The sequence below is a fragment of the Cryptomeria japonica genome, chromosome 10 (genome assembly GCF_030272615.1).
Source record: "Cryptomeria japonica chromosome 10, Sugi_1.0, whole genome shotgun sequence".
Taxonomy (NCBI): domain Eukaryota; kingdom Viridiplantae; phylum Streptophyta; class Pinopsida; order Cupressales; family Cupressaceae; genus Cryptomeria; species Cryptomeria japonica.
Window position 1 is genome coordinate 648,694,319 of NC_081414.1, and position 16,935 is coordinate 648,711,253.

The following is a 16,935-nucleotide window of genomic DNA, read 5'->3' on the forward strand; positions in this document are numbered from 1 at the left end:
TTATTGAAATGTTTCATATTATTTTAAAGATAAAAAATAGTCTTTAGAATTACCTTAGGCAAATTAAACAAATGTAATTAACTAAGTATAAATTATCTTAGGCTAGTAATGGAAAAGTGTGATGGTTAAATTGTGGTGTTGTGTTTGTTATAACCAAGGTTTGAAGCACTACTAGGATTTTTCTATGAAGTGATCATGTTGGGGATGAGGTCCCCAATATGTGGCCTTATTGGTTCATTGTACAAACTAGCTTAGCTTTTTTGATGATAGTAGTGATTTTATGATAATTTGTAATAATTAAATATAAAAATTTAAATAAAAAATATTGATACTTAGCTCTATGACCAAAGAATGTATAAAGTATGTTGTAACTTTGAAACTAATGTGCCTTGTAATTTGAATTAAGTAATAATAGTTTAAAAATGCAAATGACTTGGAAATGATTCCTTCATTATTTGGTATCAAAATGAATTCATTGAATGCCTCTATATAGAAATATATAGCTATACATCCAACAAATTTATGTTTGGTTGGCCTTGGAGGAATAGGTACAAGAGTGGAAAAAGTTGAGATTTTTTTTTTAAATCTGGAAAGGATGAGTTTGTGAGTATGAGGACAATTCTATAATTGTAAACTTGTCCAAAGACATGAAAAGGGATAAATCACAATGAATAGCATATATATGAAAAGATGTACATGCATGGGTATTATAGACAAGTAGATATGTTGAGCGTAAATGAATCCATAGGGATAGGGATAATATAAGGGGTAGGTGCATTTGGGTGTGTGTAAGGTGAGATTGGAAAATAGGCTAGACATTGCACAAAAAATTGTCATTTCTGAATATACTAATCTATCAAGGTAGTCTCCTTAAAATTAGCACAAAAGAAAATGGTATGGGTGTGAAAAATTCACCACTAGAGCTAATGGAAAATGGTTTGGGTATGAAAGTATAATAATGCATTTACTAAGAATGATAATTTATGATGTCAAATTAAGTGAGCCAAGGAAATCAATATAGAAGGAGACCCCAAAATTTAGTCTTACCAAAAAAAATTAATCTTTTGATATTGTTAATAATTGTGTACCAATTTAAACAATACAAATTATTTATTTATTTTGACCCTCAAACTTGTATCATTGGGTGTAAACTTGTCTCATGGACTATTCCATAAGTCATAGACTTGTTCTAACCCCTAACTCATTCTTAACTATTGTATTGATAATTTGGCACTTGAGTTGTCATTTCTATTAAATTTTTGAATTGAAGATTATCTAATGATGTTTCTCTCCTTTTTGTATATGTAGATGGATTTATATGTCCACAAGAGTTCTTAAAACCTCTAGATGGTTAATCTACATAATACATCAAAACAATGTAAAGTATGAATTCCTAGTGCAATTCTAGGATTTAATATAAGTCTGTGCCACACTAGCTTGGTTATTATAGATGATTCCCTCAAGCTAGCACTACATAGAAAACAACACATGAATCACAATTCTTTCTATGGGAGGGTAATCTCTGCATCTACATAGTAAATATACTCTAATTATGTTGATGATAAATACCCATAGTTTAGCACTTGTTATAATGATTTAGAGATCTCACCCAACTATGATAAATGGTGGGAGAGAGGGACCAGCCTCATTGTATCCTCTCGATGTGATCATTAACAAAAATATTGGAGGAGAAATTAATCGATAAGGTATTCTATACATTTCTTGGGCACATTAGGTACTAGGTTATGCTAAGTAACGTGTTAGAGAATTAGGTATAGTAATTATGTGATTGGATTTGAAATAATGTCTATGAAATTCTACTATCTATGATCATACATAGCTAATATATATATATATATGTCATTGGTTACGAGAGAAAATATTAAGTGAGAGACCACAAATTTTAATGCATGTTTCTACACCATAAATGATGCCTTTATTTCTCATTTGATGGCTTATTTTGAGTGCACATTCCACCATCCAAGAATATTAGAAAAAAATTATCAAACTATTCAAGGGAGGTTAATAACTATGTAGAATGAACCTAGCCTTGCAAGAAATTATAGATCATTAACCCATCCTAATGAGAATCCATCTTAGTGGTTGAAGTGATGCATATGAAGGACTATCAAGAGTACCTCTCCCTAAAGATAGCCTCAATGCTATTTATCATAAAACAAAATGTATTTTGGCATTAGATATACATATGAACATTTTATGATTTTATAGCATGAGAGACGACCTATTTTTATGATTCTATGTGTTTGAAATTATCAAGTTATAATTCACATTTTCTATAATTTTTAGGGATCATATATATGTACATGCATATGTGTAAAATTTATTATTTATGACCTAGAAGGAGTATCATAATAAATATTAGATCTAATAAAGAAACAAGAAAGTTCATAAGATTATATTTGAGACTCTAAATTTGTTTTAGTAGGGGATAGTGGTGATGTAGAAGATGTATCACTTATAGAATCATTTTCACACATAGATGTCTCCTTTGCATCCTTATATACCTTGGGTGTTTCACCATATATATAAAGATCAATATATAAAGATGAAATTCTATAAGCCTTCTAGGACCTACATGATACTCACTAGAGCCATAAGATGTAAAATCTAATGAACCCCAATCATCACCATGTAAAGTGTTGGAAAGATTTGATCAGAATTGATTTTGTATAATATAATTATTAGACTTACCAATTTGAGCACACTTGTTATATGATTTGGGATTGAAAGGTATGCCAAAAAAACATCCTCTTCAAGCCAATATTTTAAAAATTAATGCAAAGTAGAAAGAAGCTCCCCAATAGCATAAAATCAGTGCCATGTACATCCAACAAAAATATTTCAATTTAACTTTTTTAGACATCACATATATACAATATTATATTTCATTTAAAATATTTTGATAGTACATTATTTATTGTTTCATGAGTATCTTATTTAAATAAAAGCACTTTATTCATCTAGAGGACTTAGGGCATGTATAGCCTTAGCTTCTTTTTCTTACTAATTTTGAAATTTTTTATTGAAAACATTACGATGTAATATTTTTAAAGGTTGAAAGAAATAATGGATATATTCTGGTAATGACTTTTTAAAAAATGACCTCCAATTTTCATCATCAAATGGTTTGTTTTCCTTAAACATTTATTTTGGTCTCTTGTTCCTTTTGAATTGAATGTAAACAATGAACTTATGCTTTGTATACGCTTTGATTTCTTGTCTTAAATAAATATCTTGAGTTATAATATATTTTAAACATGTCAAATGTAAATAATGAATACGTTCTAATAATCGCATTGTTAAAAATAAGCTCAAATTTTCATCGCAATTTTTTATTTAATACATTTATTTGTTCTCATATATTTTTCAGATTGAATGTAAATAATGAGTATGTTTTATGTATGATTTGACTCTTTCTTCTTCAAGCATTATTTTGATTTATAGTATATTTTAAAAGTTGCATGTAAATAATGGATATATTCTAATAATGACATTGTTAAGTTATGAGTTCCAATTTTCATTATGAATTGGCTTGTTTTATTTCTAAATATTATTTTAATTTGGTATATTTTTTAGGTTCTAATTAAGTAAATTGGGATAGGGTTCAAATCTTTACATACTAGTCTTGAAGACAAAAGAGAAGGATCTCACAAACAGTGAGACTACCAAAAATGTATATGTTTTAGGTTGAATGTAAGTAATACACATGTTTTTTATATAATTCGACTCTCTTTTTTACATTATCTGAATTGATAACATATTTTAAATAAAGATACATTCTTATACTAATCAAATAAAAATAAATTCCAAAATCTACTATTATTATTCATTAATACATTCTCTTATTAGATTTTAAAACATATTTCCTTTGAACTACCTTGATTACCATTAAGCTTTATTTTTGACTTCTTATAATATCACAAAAAAAAAAGGAAAAAAACAAATTCATAAAGAATGACACAACAGCCAATATGTGGATTTCACCTCCTTAACATGATTCAGATAATCCAGATTTTACAGAAAACGATGTATCAAGTGCTCAACGTAATGCATGACGTTATGTAACTTCCAAACAACGTTTGACAAAAAAGATATCATTGGCAGCTTAGCTGTGAATTAGTTTAACCACAAAAGACATCTTCCCGCCTTGTCTGAACGTGGAATCAATACATTTTCTTGTATTTAAACAAGCTGAATCCATTTTCTTGAATTTATATTCGATCTTAATTAAGCACAAAGCAAATGTTTAATATTCTTTTCTTCCTTGTTTTATCTGCCTTGAATTATCAAACTAGAAAAGGACAGGTCTACCAAGTTAGAAGGGTTGGATGATCTGGTTAAGATAATGTATTTTTAGATTTCTAAATTAGATTGTTAATTAGTTTTTCTATCAACATTTCAAATCATATTTTATAAATTATTATTGAAATCAATTTCTTCAATCGTACTCTACAATCTATCATCAGAATGCTAGAAAGCTATGAAATCTGCCATCGGATTAAGATAATGTATCTTTAGATTTCTAGATTAAATTGTACATTAGTTTTTACATCAACATCTCAAATCATATTCTATAATCTATCATCGGAATACTAAAAAACTATGAAATCTGAGAGAAGGAAAAAAAAGGAGAGAATAATGATGTGGTTCGTGGGATTTGGTAGAGAGAATTCACGTGTGCATATGGATAGATATTGGATTTGACAAAAGTATATTAATTGGTGCACCGAAAACTGATGATAAATTTCGATTCGTAAAGTCATGCATAGTTTAATAAAATGGCCAAGGGCATGACACGCAGCGTGTGGCCCAATTTCTTCAACTTATTTTGTCGTCATCCTCGGGGCCATCGCAATCCTTCGCCTGCCTCTCCACCACGCTTACACGCAATTCTTGCTTATTATATTCATCAATATCCGCTTCACAGGAAACCAGCCAATAACTGTATTTCAATTAACAGCCGATGATGCGGCAGATAAGTTATATTTGGGGGTAATTTGACTTTTAGAGGGCACAGGCCTTGATTTACAGGGAAAAATTCCTCATGTGTATTTGGAGTCCCCAGACTTTATCTCTTTTGTGCCCGTCGCTTTCATTCCAGCTCACACGGATACGTGCTAGATATCCAGCGGGTGGGGGAAAGCAACGTCATTGGCTGCACCCATCTCACAAGCCGCCAAAACACTATACTAGTACTGTTACTATTAAATAATAATAATAAACCCTTTTTTTATTATTATTTTATTCTATCCTCAAGCATAAAAGGACCAGGTATTGCCCGCTACAACATTTCAAACACCTCTCCTTCCTTCCCCTCCTCTCCTCTCCTCTGCTTTGGTGTTTCCCCCTTTCTCTCCTTTCATGTCTATGTAAGGTGCTTAGTTAACTACTTCTAGTATTAATTCCCTCATTCTCTTCCATGGCTGCATCTGGGGCTGTTGAAATGAACCCCCATGAGCTTCCTCCTGGTTTTAGATTCCACCCCACAGATGAAGAGCTCATTCTTCACTATTTGAAGAAAAAGGTTTCCTCTGTTCCCATTCCAGTCCCCATAATTGCAGAGATCGATCTCTACAAATTTGACCCCTGGGAATTACCAGGTATGAAATCGTCCATACTTTCATTCTTTTTTATATTGACGAAGATTTGAAATCAAAACCATTTAGATATCTACAATATAGACTTTGCAAAATCATACTTTGTTTTCTCTTTCTAATGTATGTTTTCTTTATATCAATTTGTATTGATGAAGATTTGAATTCAATATTCTCGAGATACCTACAACATTTATGACAAAATCATACTTCTTTTTCTTTTGCACGCTCTCTTTTTTGTTTTGAAGAAGGTTTGAATTCAATACCATTTAAGTACCCACAACATATACTTTGCGAAGAATTTGTTGAATTAAGCTATGGTTTTTGTTGTGAATTATGGGTGTTTCAGGAAAGGCGACGTTTGGGGAACGGGAGTGGTATTTTTTCAGCCCACGTGACCGGAAGTATCCAAATGGGGCTCGGCCAAACCGGGCTGCGGCTTCTGGTTACTGGAAGGCGACCGGGACGGACAAACCAATTCTTATGTCTGGTAGCACACACGCTGTTGGTGTTAAGAAGGCTCTGGTTTTTTACCGGGGAAAACCACCCAAAGGGGTTAAAACTAGCTGGATTATGCATGAGTACCGTCTGGCCGAAGTCGGCGGGAGATCCAGTAGTTTCAGCATCAGAAAAGGATCTATGAGAGTAAGGACATAGCTATATCTGACTATTTTTTATACTATTTTATTAGTTTTTTCTCAATTACCTAAAATTCTTTCATGTTGTATTTCTTCGCATTGGAATATTTCTATTAAATCTCAGCCTCGTGTATAAACGCCAAAGGAGATAATTCCATTTCTGTCGTCTTACCATTTTACAAGTCTAGAATAAGTAATGTGTGGAGCCCTTGCTTGGGGTTACTTTACTGTAGCCATGTTTTTCTCTTGTGTGCATAAAAGTGATAGGTTTTTGTCCTGTTTGAAAAATCTCAATAGAAAATAATATTATATTTGAGCTCATATTAACTTGTTAGAAAAATGGGTGTCGCTGAATACAAAGTGGAGGCTATTGAAAAATATTGTCTAATGTGGTGAATTCTTTCCCATGGACACTGGCTTAATGGGTAAATTGTGTTTGAACTAGGATTTATCTAGTGGTTTCAGGGCTTTAAAAGTGGCCTAATTTGTGGGTTTTTAAAAAAAAAATGAAAAAGACACTTAATGCATATCATTTCATCTGGTTTTACAATGTAGGTAGTTTGAAATGGAAGAAATTGCATAAGAAAATGATATTATTTGAAATCAATTAGATTAGTGTGATTTGAGCTTCTGTATTTGATTGTGTATATCTTTTTTACATCAACGTTTTGAATCATATTCTATGATTCATCATCATGATAAAGAGCCAAAGAAACAAGTGAGCTTCTTTAGCTTTCTATCCTGATGATGAATCATAAAATATGATTCGAAACATTGATATAAAAAAGATATAGACAGTTAAATCCAGAAACTCAAATTACTCTCTACATAATTGCAGAAAGCTAATGTCTTCAATCAGACTAGTGTTAATCGATATGTATATACATACCCCAATGACATAAGTTGTACGAATAATAACTTCAAAAAGTTTAAATTTGTCTGGACTCTGCATTGCAGTTGTTCAGGTTTAATTGTTGCTTTCAATCTTCTGCACTTCGTTTCTTTCCCTGTCTCATCAGTTAGAGACCAGGAGTGAATGTAAAAACTAAATGTAGTGAATGAAATGACTGCATGTTTTGAATGAGTAAATTACATGGGGTTAACGGAAAAATTGCATGGAGTGAATGAATAGACTGCATCTAAGTCAACATATTGAGGCCAAAATACTTTTTTGCAAAACTGAATTTTTTTGATTTTGTGTGTCTTTCTTTCAGTTGGATGACTGGGTTTTGTGCCGGATCTACAAGAAGAAAAACACTCAGATCCCCAATTCCAAATTTTCAACAAGATCTGAAGAAGAAGAGTCTGGAGTGGAGGACATGATGGCCACTTTGCCTGACATTGATAATGAGCAGAAGCCCATACTGCCCAAAATTGGATCTTTCTCTGGTCTACTGGATGCAGAGTGCAATCCATTCTTATCATGTGTTTTCACAGATCAGGAGGCCTCAGAAGGGAGTGGGCTGGTGGGTTCCGGGCATGACTTTGATCCATGCAACAAGAACAACATGCAAAAACAACAGCAGGTCTCAGCAACAACAGTGTTGCCGTCAATTGACAGCAAATCTGTTCTGGAGTCCATTAAGAGGACTCTCTCCTTAGGTTGCATGGATGATGCAATTCAGCCATCAAAGAGGCCTAAAAACAATAACTACAACAGCAACACCAATAACTATATGCCAGCATTTCTTAACGCCCAACAGCCAAGCCAAATCTTTTATCAATACCCACAGAAGCTCACGTTCAATCCCTGGGATGATTTTCAACAAATGTATAGATCATCCTTTGCTACAGAAAACAGGCCTTAAATGGCTCTATCACAAATACTATACATATAGTATATATATATAAGTCCTCATTGTGTGTTGTGGAGTTTCACAGTTTATATTTTACCAATACATTCAGTAGTCCAGACAATAAAGCAGTTTACTGCATCAAGAAATACCCAATATATATATGTCTATAGACCTGCTTTCTTTCAAGCTTCATCAATGAAGTCTGTACAACTAACATATGGTGGGATATGGTTTAAAAGTTTTTTCTGGAATTGGAATCAGAGTTTGGTGAAGAATGCATCTGCATCAGCCATGTAGTTTTAGCATCAAGAGACAGTAATATCCAGCCCTGCAACAAAAACAGAGCAGGCAAATCACATTTTGCACATCTCGGAATTTTTCATGCCTAGGTGTGGATCAATCTCAGAGTAAAATTTGTGTTCAATCAATCTATGGATCAGATGGAATCATCCACAGATCAATCCTTGAATTAAAGACCCAGAGAAATGAAAACATTTGACTGTGCTGTACTCTTTTCTGCATCTAGGCAGAGGTTAATAAAAGTTGTTAGTAGGAAGGCGAGGAAAAAGGGATGGATGCATTCAATTTGTACATTAGAATTTATTATATTAAACTCTAGTGTAAATCGACTTGTTCATGCTTCAGGAGGGAAAATCTGGCTTCCCAATGAGAGAAGTAATCAATTATGTAATGGAATCTTGTTACTATTATGTTACAATTTTCATATCTTTTTATTCTTCGGCCTTTCATCTTATTATTCTATGAACATCTTACGATTTTATTGAGCTCTTATCATTCTGATAATGAATTATCGATGCAAAAAATTACACACAACTAAAATAAAAAATAACAACCATAAATATTATAAAATGTAATCTTCATACGTGTAAATCATTTGTTTCTTTTTTCTCGAAATGGAAAGGTTGAGACCATTTCAAAACACTCTTTTGTCTGCTCTTGCTTTGACTGTGAAAAGCAATATATTTATTGATTTATTTGGCCCATAAACGTCAACTATAGAGTTAGATGGGCCTAATATCTAAGATTATTCAACAGAGAAGGTGGAGCACAATTCGCTGAAATCTGCACTGTATCATGTAAAGCTTAAATAATTGTGTTAAATATTAAAAATATAATTCTTCAAAGATATTGTGTGAGCTGTATGAATGGAAGATTGTTTGTTACAATGAATTCTTTCATGAAAGTAGTTGACGTCGTTTCTCCAAAATACGAAGAGATACCTTGCCAGAGCTTTTTAGATTAATATTATTATTTTTCCTATTGATTAGATTAAAAAATTATTCTTTTAGGTGGACCTAATATTCATTATCAACCTTCACTTTTCTAGAAGATTAGGAGATATATTCTTGGATTTACCATCTCTCTCCAATCTTCCTAAAATAAGGTTCACGCCCTTCTAAATGCCTTATTCTTGTAAAGGCCTTTTCCACTGGTTTTGGATTCGTTTTAATAGTTTAATGGTTAAATGACACATGTTTTTTAAGAGTTTGTATTAATTTGAACTATTCATATCTTTGTTTATTTTCAATCCAAGTTCAAGATTATAGGGCAATCTTGGCTAATATTCCTTTTTAATATAAAATTTAATCATGGGTTTATATTGATCTAAATTCAATAAATCATTATTTGTCAAGTCAAGATAAACTAATCAAATTTAAATGTTAGGGTGTCATATAAAAAGACAAAATTTTTAAGTTGTTTTACATCCATCATATATCTATTGATGATATTATTCTTGCATATCATTAAAAGAACATTATATCAATATTTATAATCATAAGAATAGTTGCATAAATATATACATCCTACTGGACATTGCTTCAAACTCATATAAACATCATTGGATTAATACAATGTGTTTGATTACCATTAAGGCAAGACACAAATTCCTTCTTCTTGATAATAGGATTTACTAGTTATTTTTTAGCATCACTAAGTCCTAAGTCCTAGGGACAGAAAGGCAAACATGTTTTTAGGGATTAAAAATTCCTAGTTCAAGACTGTGATTTCAAAATTAAGACCACATGTGATTTAGAGTCTTTGGAAAACATAAGAGTCATTTCCTAATCTATTAGAACTCCAATGTTACAAATATGATCTATCATTTTAATTTTTAAAATTAGACTAGAGAGCATTTGCTACAATATAACCTCTCTTGTTACATAAAAAAATACAACACTTTAATCCTTCTTTGTTGATTTTAACATTTATTTCAATATATGAGTAAGTACATGCAAATGAGAGACAACTGGGAGGTCAAAAGTGAACACTCTTTTTTTCAAAAATAAATTAAATATAAATTTGAGATGTTTACACTTTAAAATAAAAGTTAATAAGAATAAAAAGAAATGCACTACTATGAATCTATTTTGTAAACTAATAAATATATTTAAAAAAAGGTTAAGATAAAAGAGGTGAAATGACGAGTGCAAAAAAAGTGATCATATTCTTATTAGTAAACGGTAACATAGTATTTGGTGTGTGTATGCGTCTTTTTTATTGTATTAGATAATCTTGAAAAATATTTATTAGAAATATAACTTAGATTGAGTGCTACAAGTTGAATAATTTTTAATATTTTTTGTGTAATTTATCAAAGTGGATTCATCTTGAAAATTGTATCACTATGCATGTATGTTATATAACACACACATTAGAATATACAAATAAAAATGATTATGTACTAGAGGAATAAATGCATTTATAAAAAATGTGTTTATATATTCAAAATAAAAATTGTTAGGTAAAAAAGTTGAAAAGAAAAGTAACAAATTGGTAGAAATTTTGTCAATTATTGTTATCAAATAAGTAAATTTAGTGATGTTGAAGTTCAAAAATGCTATAGAAACAAAGTGGATGTCCAAACCTTATGTTCATCATACATGCTTGAAACAATGTCTAAAATAGAGTGAATAAGTTGAATAAATAACTTGAGCATGTTACATACCTTGAGTGTGTTATGTAATGTGCTCATGTTATATAGAGGAAAAGAAATGTTCACAAAAAAGAGTATGTTACTCATGTTTTGGTTCCTCAATAAAGTATAAACATAGTTTCTATGTGTTTTTTTGAAGATATTTGGGATTATATTATTGAAAATGATAATTTATTGCATTAAAATCAATAATTACTTAATCATTACATATTTTTGTTTACTTAAGAGTTTTAATTGTCTAATTTATTTACTATTATAAGTTTCTATGACTATCATGCATTTTTATTTCAAAAGTCTATTTTTAATCATCATGTTTATTTTGAGTGATCGCTATATATTTTTAATTTAATTGACCATTTGAATAAAGTTTTTGACTAATTTTCAACCCGCATTTTCCATAAAAAATAAATTAAAATGGTATTTATGATGGAAAGATACAATATGCATGCAAAATGAAATAGGTGAAATAACATTAAAACCAGTTCAGTTCAACACTCTAAATTACACATGCAAACCTTAGGTTGAGCATATATGAAGATTTGCTCATTGTGATATGGATGCTTAATTCTCTAGCATAACATTAACATTCTCTAGATATCAAATTGATAGAACTTGGATACAAAATGAATGTTTAGTTTATTGAAAGTGATGTAAAATGAACTTAATTTACATATTTGTAAAATAATTTGATGGATGGCTAGGATTCAATTGGAAAATTGAGATCTAATCCTTAATATGGGGGAATGATGAGGAGATGTCATCAAGTGATCTTTTTCCATGAGATCAAATCTTGAGATCTCCATTTTGGAGATAAAGTGAAGAGAATAGAAATATTTGAGGTCACATTCTACTTCACCAATTGATAGTCACATGCTCTCTCCATGTAGTTGCATCACTTTTGCATTAGACAAAGTAATTTTGAAGAGTGGAAAATCTTTGTCAAGCTATAAGCCTTTTCTCTAATGAAGTATGTAGATCAAATATTCTCAATTTTGGGGAAAAAAAGTTTATTTTGTTTCTCAAAGATTCCTTTGGCATATTCTTTTAATTGTCAAATGAATGATTGGCATATGTACATGGCCCACAACTTGTTGCTCCCTTATTTTAAAGGGGAAATCAAGGCCGTTTTGAAGGCATCCTCAACATCATATTTGGGTAGATAGCTTAGTATATTGCCAATTATAGATTTAATAAATGATAATTGTAGTTTGTAATTGTTTTGATCTATATAAAATATATCAAATCATGTTTGAGTATAATAAAGGAAAGTATTACAAAATTGTCTCCTTAATTTACATTCATAGTTTATATGAAATACAAATATCAAGGATGTTTTGCATTCATCTTTGCGATATGTCCCACATGTGATGTGCATTTTGTTTATGAATTTATTTCAAGGAAAGAATTGAATGCTTTAATGAATTCATAGTAAATTTGAATGTATGTTCTGGATTTCAAGTAGAATTCTATAATCCCATGTCGAGGATACATTAATGTATTGCATTAGTATAAAGATCCATTGGTTTGGGTTCAATTGCTAGAAGGATGCAGGTGATCACAAAATGTCGGGTTACACATTTTTGCCAAACTTGACACTGTAATCAACATTTTGCATCAAACCTATACTTTCTAAAACCTATAGCAGCTAAACCATTAAGAATTTGAAGACGAAGTAAACTACTAATTTGTGAGATTTTTCTTATAGATTCTAAATATATATATTTTTAAATAATTAAAAATTAACTGTTCATATTGTTATGCAACTTTTAATAACTTAATATTTACAGTAATCGACATTTTTCAAAAGTGACATTTATTCTATAATGCATAACATTTTTTAATAGAAAGAAGGAAATTCTAATTTTTAAAATATAGATTTTTCACACCAATATCTAGTGGATGGATATTTTTTCATAATTTTTTGTTACATATATATGTTTTAGTTAATTTTTTAAGTCGGGGTAATTGTAATTTGGATAGAGGTGTATTATATAATGAATAAATTGTTTTGTATCCATTTTATTTAACTTATTTCTTTTGTGTTGAAACGAGGATATCAATACCTAGGGGAAAGATATTTTTAACAATTTTTTTCTTTATTTTTAATTTTTCCACATGTGTGAAACACAATCCTTAATGTTCGATGAAAATCCTACATTCATAAGAAGTAAAACATAAACATATTAATGAAATTAAATATATTTAAAATTATAATATTTTGAAAGCTTATAATAAGGACTAAATACTTAAAAAAATAAAACTTCTAAATAAATTCATTTGACCCCCCAAAAGCTAATGTAAAAGTGGGTTTTTATCAGCATTTTGATAGGTGTGAAGGAGACACCATAGCATGCATTATTTAGATATAGAGAGGTTTTATCTAAGAAATTTTGATCTAACTATCTTCAATTAATTACTTCAAATGGGACCTCTTAAAGCATAAATCATTATATTTTTTTTAAAATGTATGATTTCAGCAAAAATCAGGATGTAGCAAAAAGTGTAACCTAGTATCATGGGATCACCCATGCATTTTTAAATTGTAATTTGACTTTTTAACCTTGAGATAGGCATCAATCAAGTGAGAAGGCCATCTGTGATTAAAAAAAAAAATAAAAAAAATCAAGTTCATTTCACTTTAATGTTATTTAAGGGTAGCTTAAATAAGAACTAGTTCTCATAGCTGGAAAACATTTGATGTCAAAAAATGAAGCTAATTTTGATGAAATCATATGTTTCCTTGGTATATTTTCACTGATAATGTATTCGCATTTTACAATATCTGGTTTAAATATGTGGAAATATACATATATTGTTAAGGGCAAACCACTTAGGTCCTACAAGGCCTAAACTATAGAAGACAATAATCCTATGATTGTGTCTTATTTGTTGGTCACTAATCCAAGAATTGTATAATTGAATTTGGCTAATTCATAGAGCCTACTTGGGCAAAAAGTCGGAACAACCAACACTACATACATAAACTTCTAACTAACTATTTTGAATACCATTCTTCCTTTTGTCTTCTCCTATCCTCTCAAAATTTCCTACGAATTTAAACTTACCAACTAGAATTAATTTCAATGGAAAAATATTTATTTTGCTACCGCAACATTAGGGGCAAATTGGGTAATGAGATCCCAATGTCCGCAGATCCTAACACGTAGGTAAATGACAAAGGCTTAGGTAATGACCTTTTACAACATTGTCATGGCTATTGTAGTGTCAAAGTAGAATCATGATCATGTGACCCTAATCACTTGCTAAATTTGAGGTCTCATTTTATGTTCATAAAAGTTTAGATGTATGCTCATAATTTAAGATTATTTGTATAGGCATGTCACATTTGCATAAGGCTAAGTGATTATCTTTGGTTGCCAATAAAATGGTGCTTTTAATATATATATTTGTAAAAGATTCCCTATGATAATAGTCATCATTTTTGTTTCATTTTGTTCCATGGTTGTATTAAACACTTAAACCTTTTAGCTTGGTCATATAGCTAGTAGCTTTTGTCATTCTAATTTAATTTGACTATCTTGAAAATTTTAGTGTTCTTATACTTGCTTAGACGTGGCATATTATTTGCAATACAAACCTCATTCATCATTTTCTTAGTATTTCAAACTTAAAAGGAATGCTTATGCAATTAGATCGAAAGCTCCAACACTCTTATTCTTATTTGGTATTGAATTAAAATGTTAAACTATTTGTGATTAAATTTTTGGGTTCTAAACTCTAGAACACAATTGGAATTGGAATTTTTATCAAATTTTCAAACCATGCATGTAATTTCATGAATAAAATCTAAAATTTTGAGATAATCTTGAAAGCTTCAAACTACACTTTATGTGCAATTAAATTTTGATTAAAATTTGGACTTTGAATTAATATCACAATTTGAATATGAATATTACTCTAAGATCTTGATGACCTTCACACTTAGTGATATTTTAGATTTGAAAATTTGAAATCTATACCTAAATATTTTTAAGTGCATGATTAAAAATGTAAATATTCAAATTTTTAATTCTAATTCTCTTTTTTCTTTTTGAAAATTCCCAATTTACTTTTTTTTTATTTAAAATTTTAAAAGATGTTTGAATTCCAGAACTCCATTTTACCAATTCCCAAATATTGTAATTTTTTTAATGTTAAAATTAAAACAACATGTTTTCATTGTGATGGAGAGTTTAAAATATACATTGTAAAATAAAAAATTATAAAATTTTAATCTGTCTCCAAGTTTGAAGTTCCTAAGAGTTTAGGAAAATATAGAATGCAGAAATCCAAGTAGCAAATGCAAAACGAAAACTCCGAGCCTCCCTGATATGCAAAATGTGCTTTCTCTCCAAACTTGAAACCGAAATGATCCGGAGGTTTAAGCGAATGTAAATTGCAGATGTAAAGTCAAATTCTTCAATGTTTGCCAGCGTCCTCTATGAAAGCTATAGATTATGATATGGGCATCCATCAAATAATGATGAAAAAGATATTTTTGTGAGAAGTTAAAGTTGATATGAAATGGTAGACATGTACGTGAAATGTTAAACAAAGCAGGTAAACTGGTCTAATGAAATGTTGTAACAAATGTATCTGTTTAGAAGATTTTTGAAATTTGCAGTTTGCAGGAAAAGAACAAAATGGATTCGTCGAAGGATGATGAAGGATGGGTGAGGTGGTGTTTGAAGAGCTATGCTTTGCTAGTAGGAAAGAATAGGAAATTTTTCCATCAAAGTGCAACAATTAACATGTATGAATTGAAGATCTCAAACCTTTCTTATGATGTGGTTTGGTGATCAGAAGTTCATAAAAGTTTGGTAGTAACTCAATGTCAACGTTCACAATCTAGACTTGTGATGTCATTATGTAGATGAAGTAACAAGAAAAGTGAAAAGTCATATGCCTCACAAAGATAAAGGAAGATATTTCTTTACATGGAACATTAAAGATTGAAAGTAGGAACAAGAAGGATTCTTTAAATGGAAATAACATCAACTCATGTAATGAGACATGGGAAGCAAACCATGGTGACAAAACAAAGCACAAAGAAGATTAAACAATGATCATCTCTATTCGGTGGTAAAGGGCAAAGAGTAATCCACGATTCAAGTGAGGAATGTAGTGAGGTAATCATGTTTTCTATTTATTTTAAGAAATTCATTACTTGGGTTCAAATATTGGGATAATCCTACATAGTATTCTATGACCTTAAAAGCTCTACTTTGTGCCCTATGAAAAAGGCACGAGGATATGAGTCATTTGGAGAAAGATGGGCCCTTGAGGTAGTCCATATTGATATTTGTGAGATTTTTGATGAAGATAATACGCTTGATTTCTTTCTAACATTCATCGAATAAGCTAGTGGATCTCAGGTAGGGAGAAGAAAATCGGCCAGCCTTAAACTACACATACTAAGTAACATATTAAGCCTAGAGAATGTTAGTCAATTCTAAGTGTTTAACACATTCAAGCCTAAAAGTGTAATCTTACTGTGACCACATACATTAAGCCTAGAAAATGTCAGTCAACTCTGAGTGTTTAACACTTTAAACCTAGAAATGTAAGCTTAATGTGTGTGGTTTAAGCTGTTCCAAAAAAAATAATGCTATGATTTTCACTCAAAAAAATACCATTAAATCTATTAACATGAATCAAGGTTACTTCGATAAGGCTTTCAAAATGCCTAATGTATTCAAGGACTTTCATAGTGATTATGGGATCCAACCTCCAACAAGGCTTGCATAGATTTTTGACTTCTTCAGGTATTATCTTTCTTTTTTTTGTACCTTTTGCTTTTATGCTTACCAAATGATGATAGTCTTGATCATTTACATTTTTTCTTTAGGGAAAAGCATGCATGGCTCTCTTTAGCTTCAACAAGGCCATTCTAATACAAAACTAGATGATACGACATTAGATACTATTCC

The 16,935-nt window shown here is 30.5% G+C and overlaps 1 protein-coding gene across 1 annotated transcript; it reads left to right on the forward strand.

Annotated features, from left to right (window-relative positions):
- The first annotated feature begins 5,298 nt into the window (after positions 1-5,298).
- On the forward strand, positions 5,299-8,790 carry LOC131073380 (NAC transcription factor 32). The gene is made up of 3 exons (XM_058009802.2): positions 5,299-5,621; positions 5,965-6,260; positions 7,468-8,790. The coding sequence occupies exons 1-3, from the start codon at positions 5,441-5,443 to the stop codon at positions 8,059-8,061; spliced, it is 1,071 nt and encodes a 356-aa protein (XP_057865785.2). The 5' UTR covers positions 5,299-5,440; the 3' UTR covers positions 8,062-8,790.
- The last annotated feature ends 8,145 nt before the right edge of the window (positions 8,791-16,935 follow it).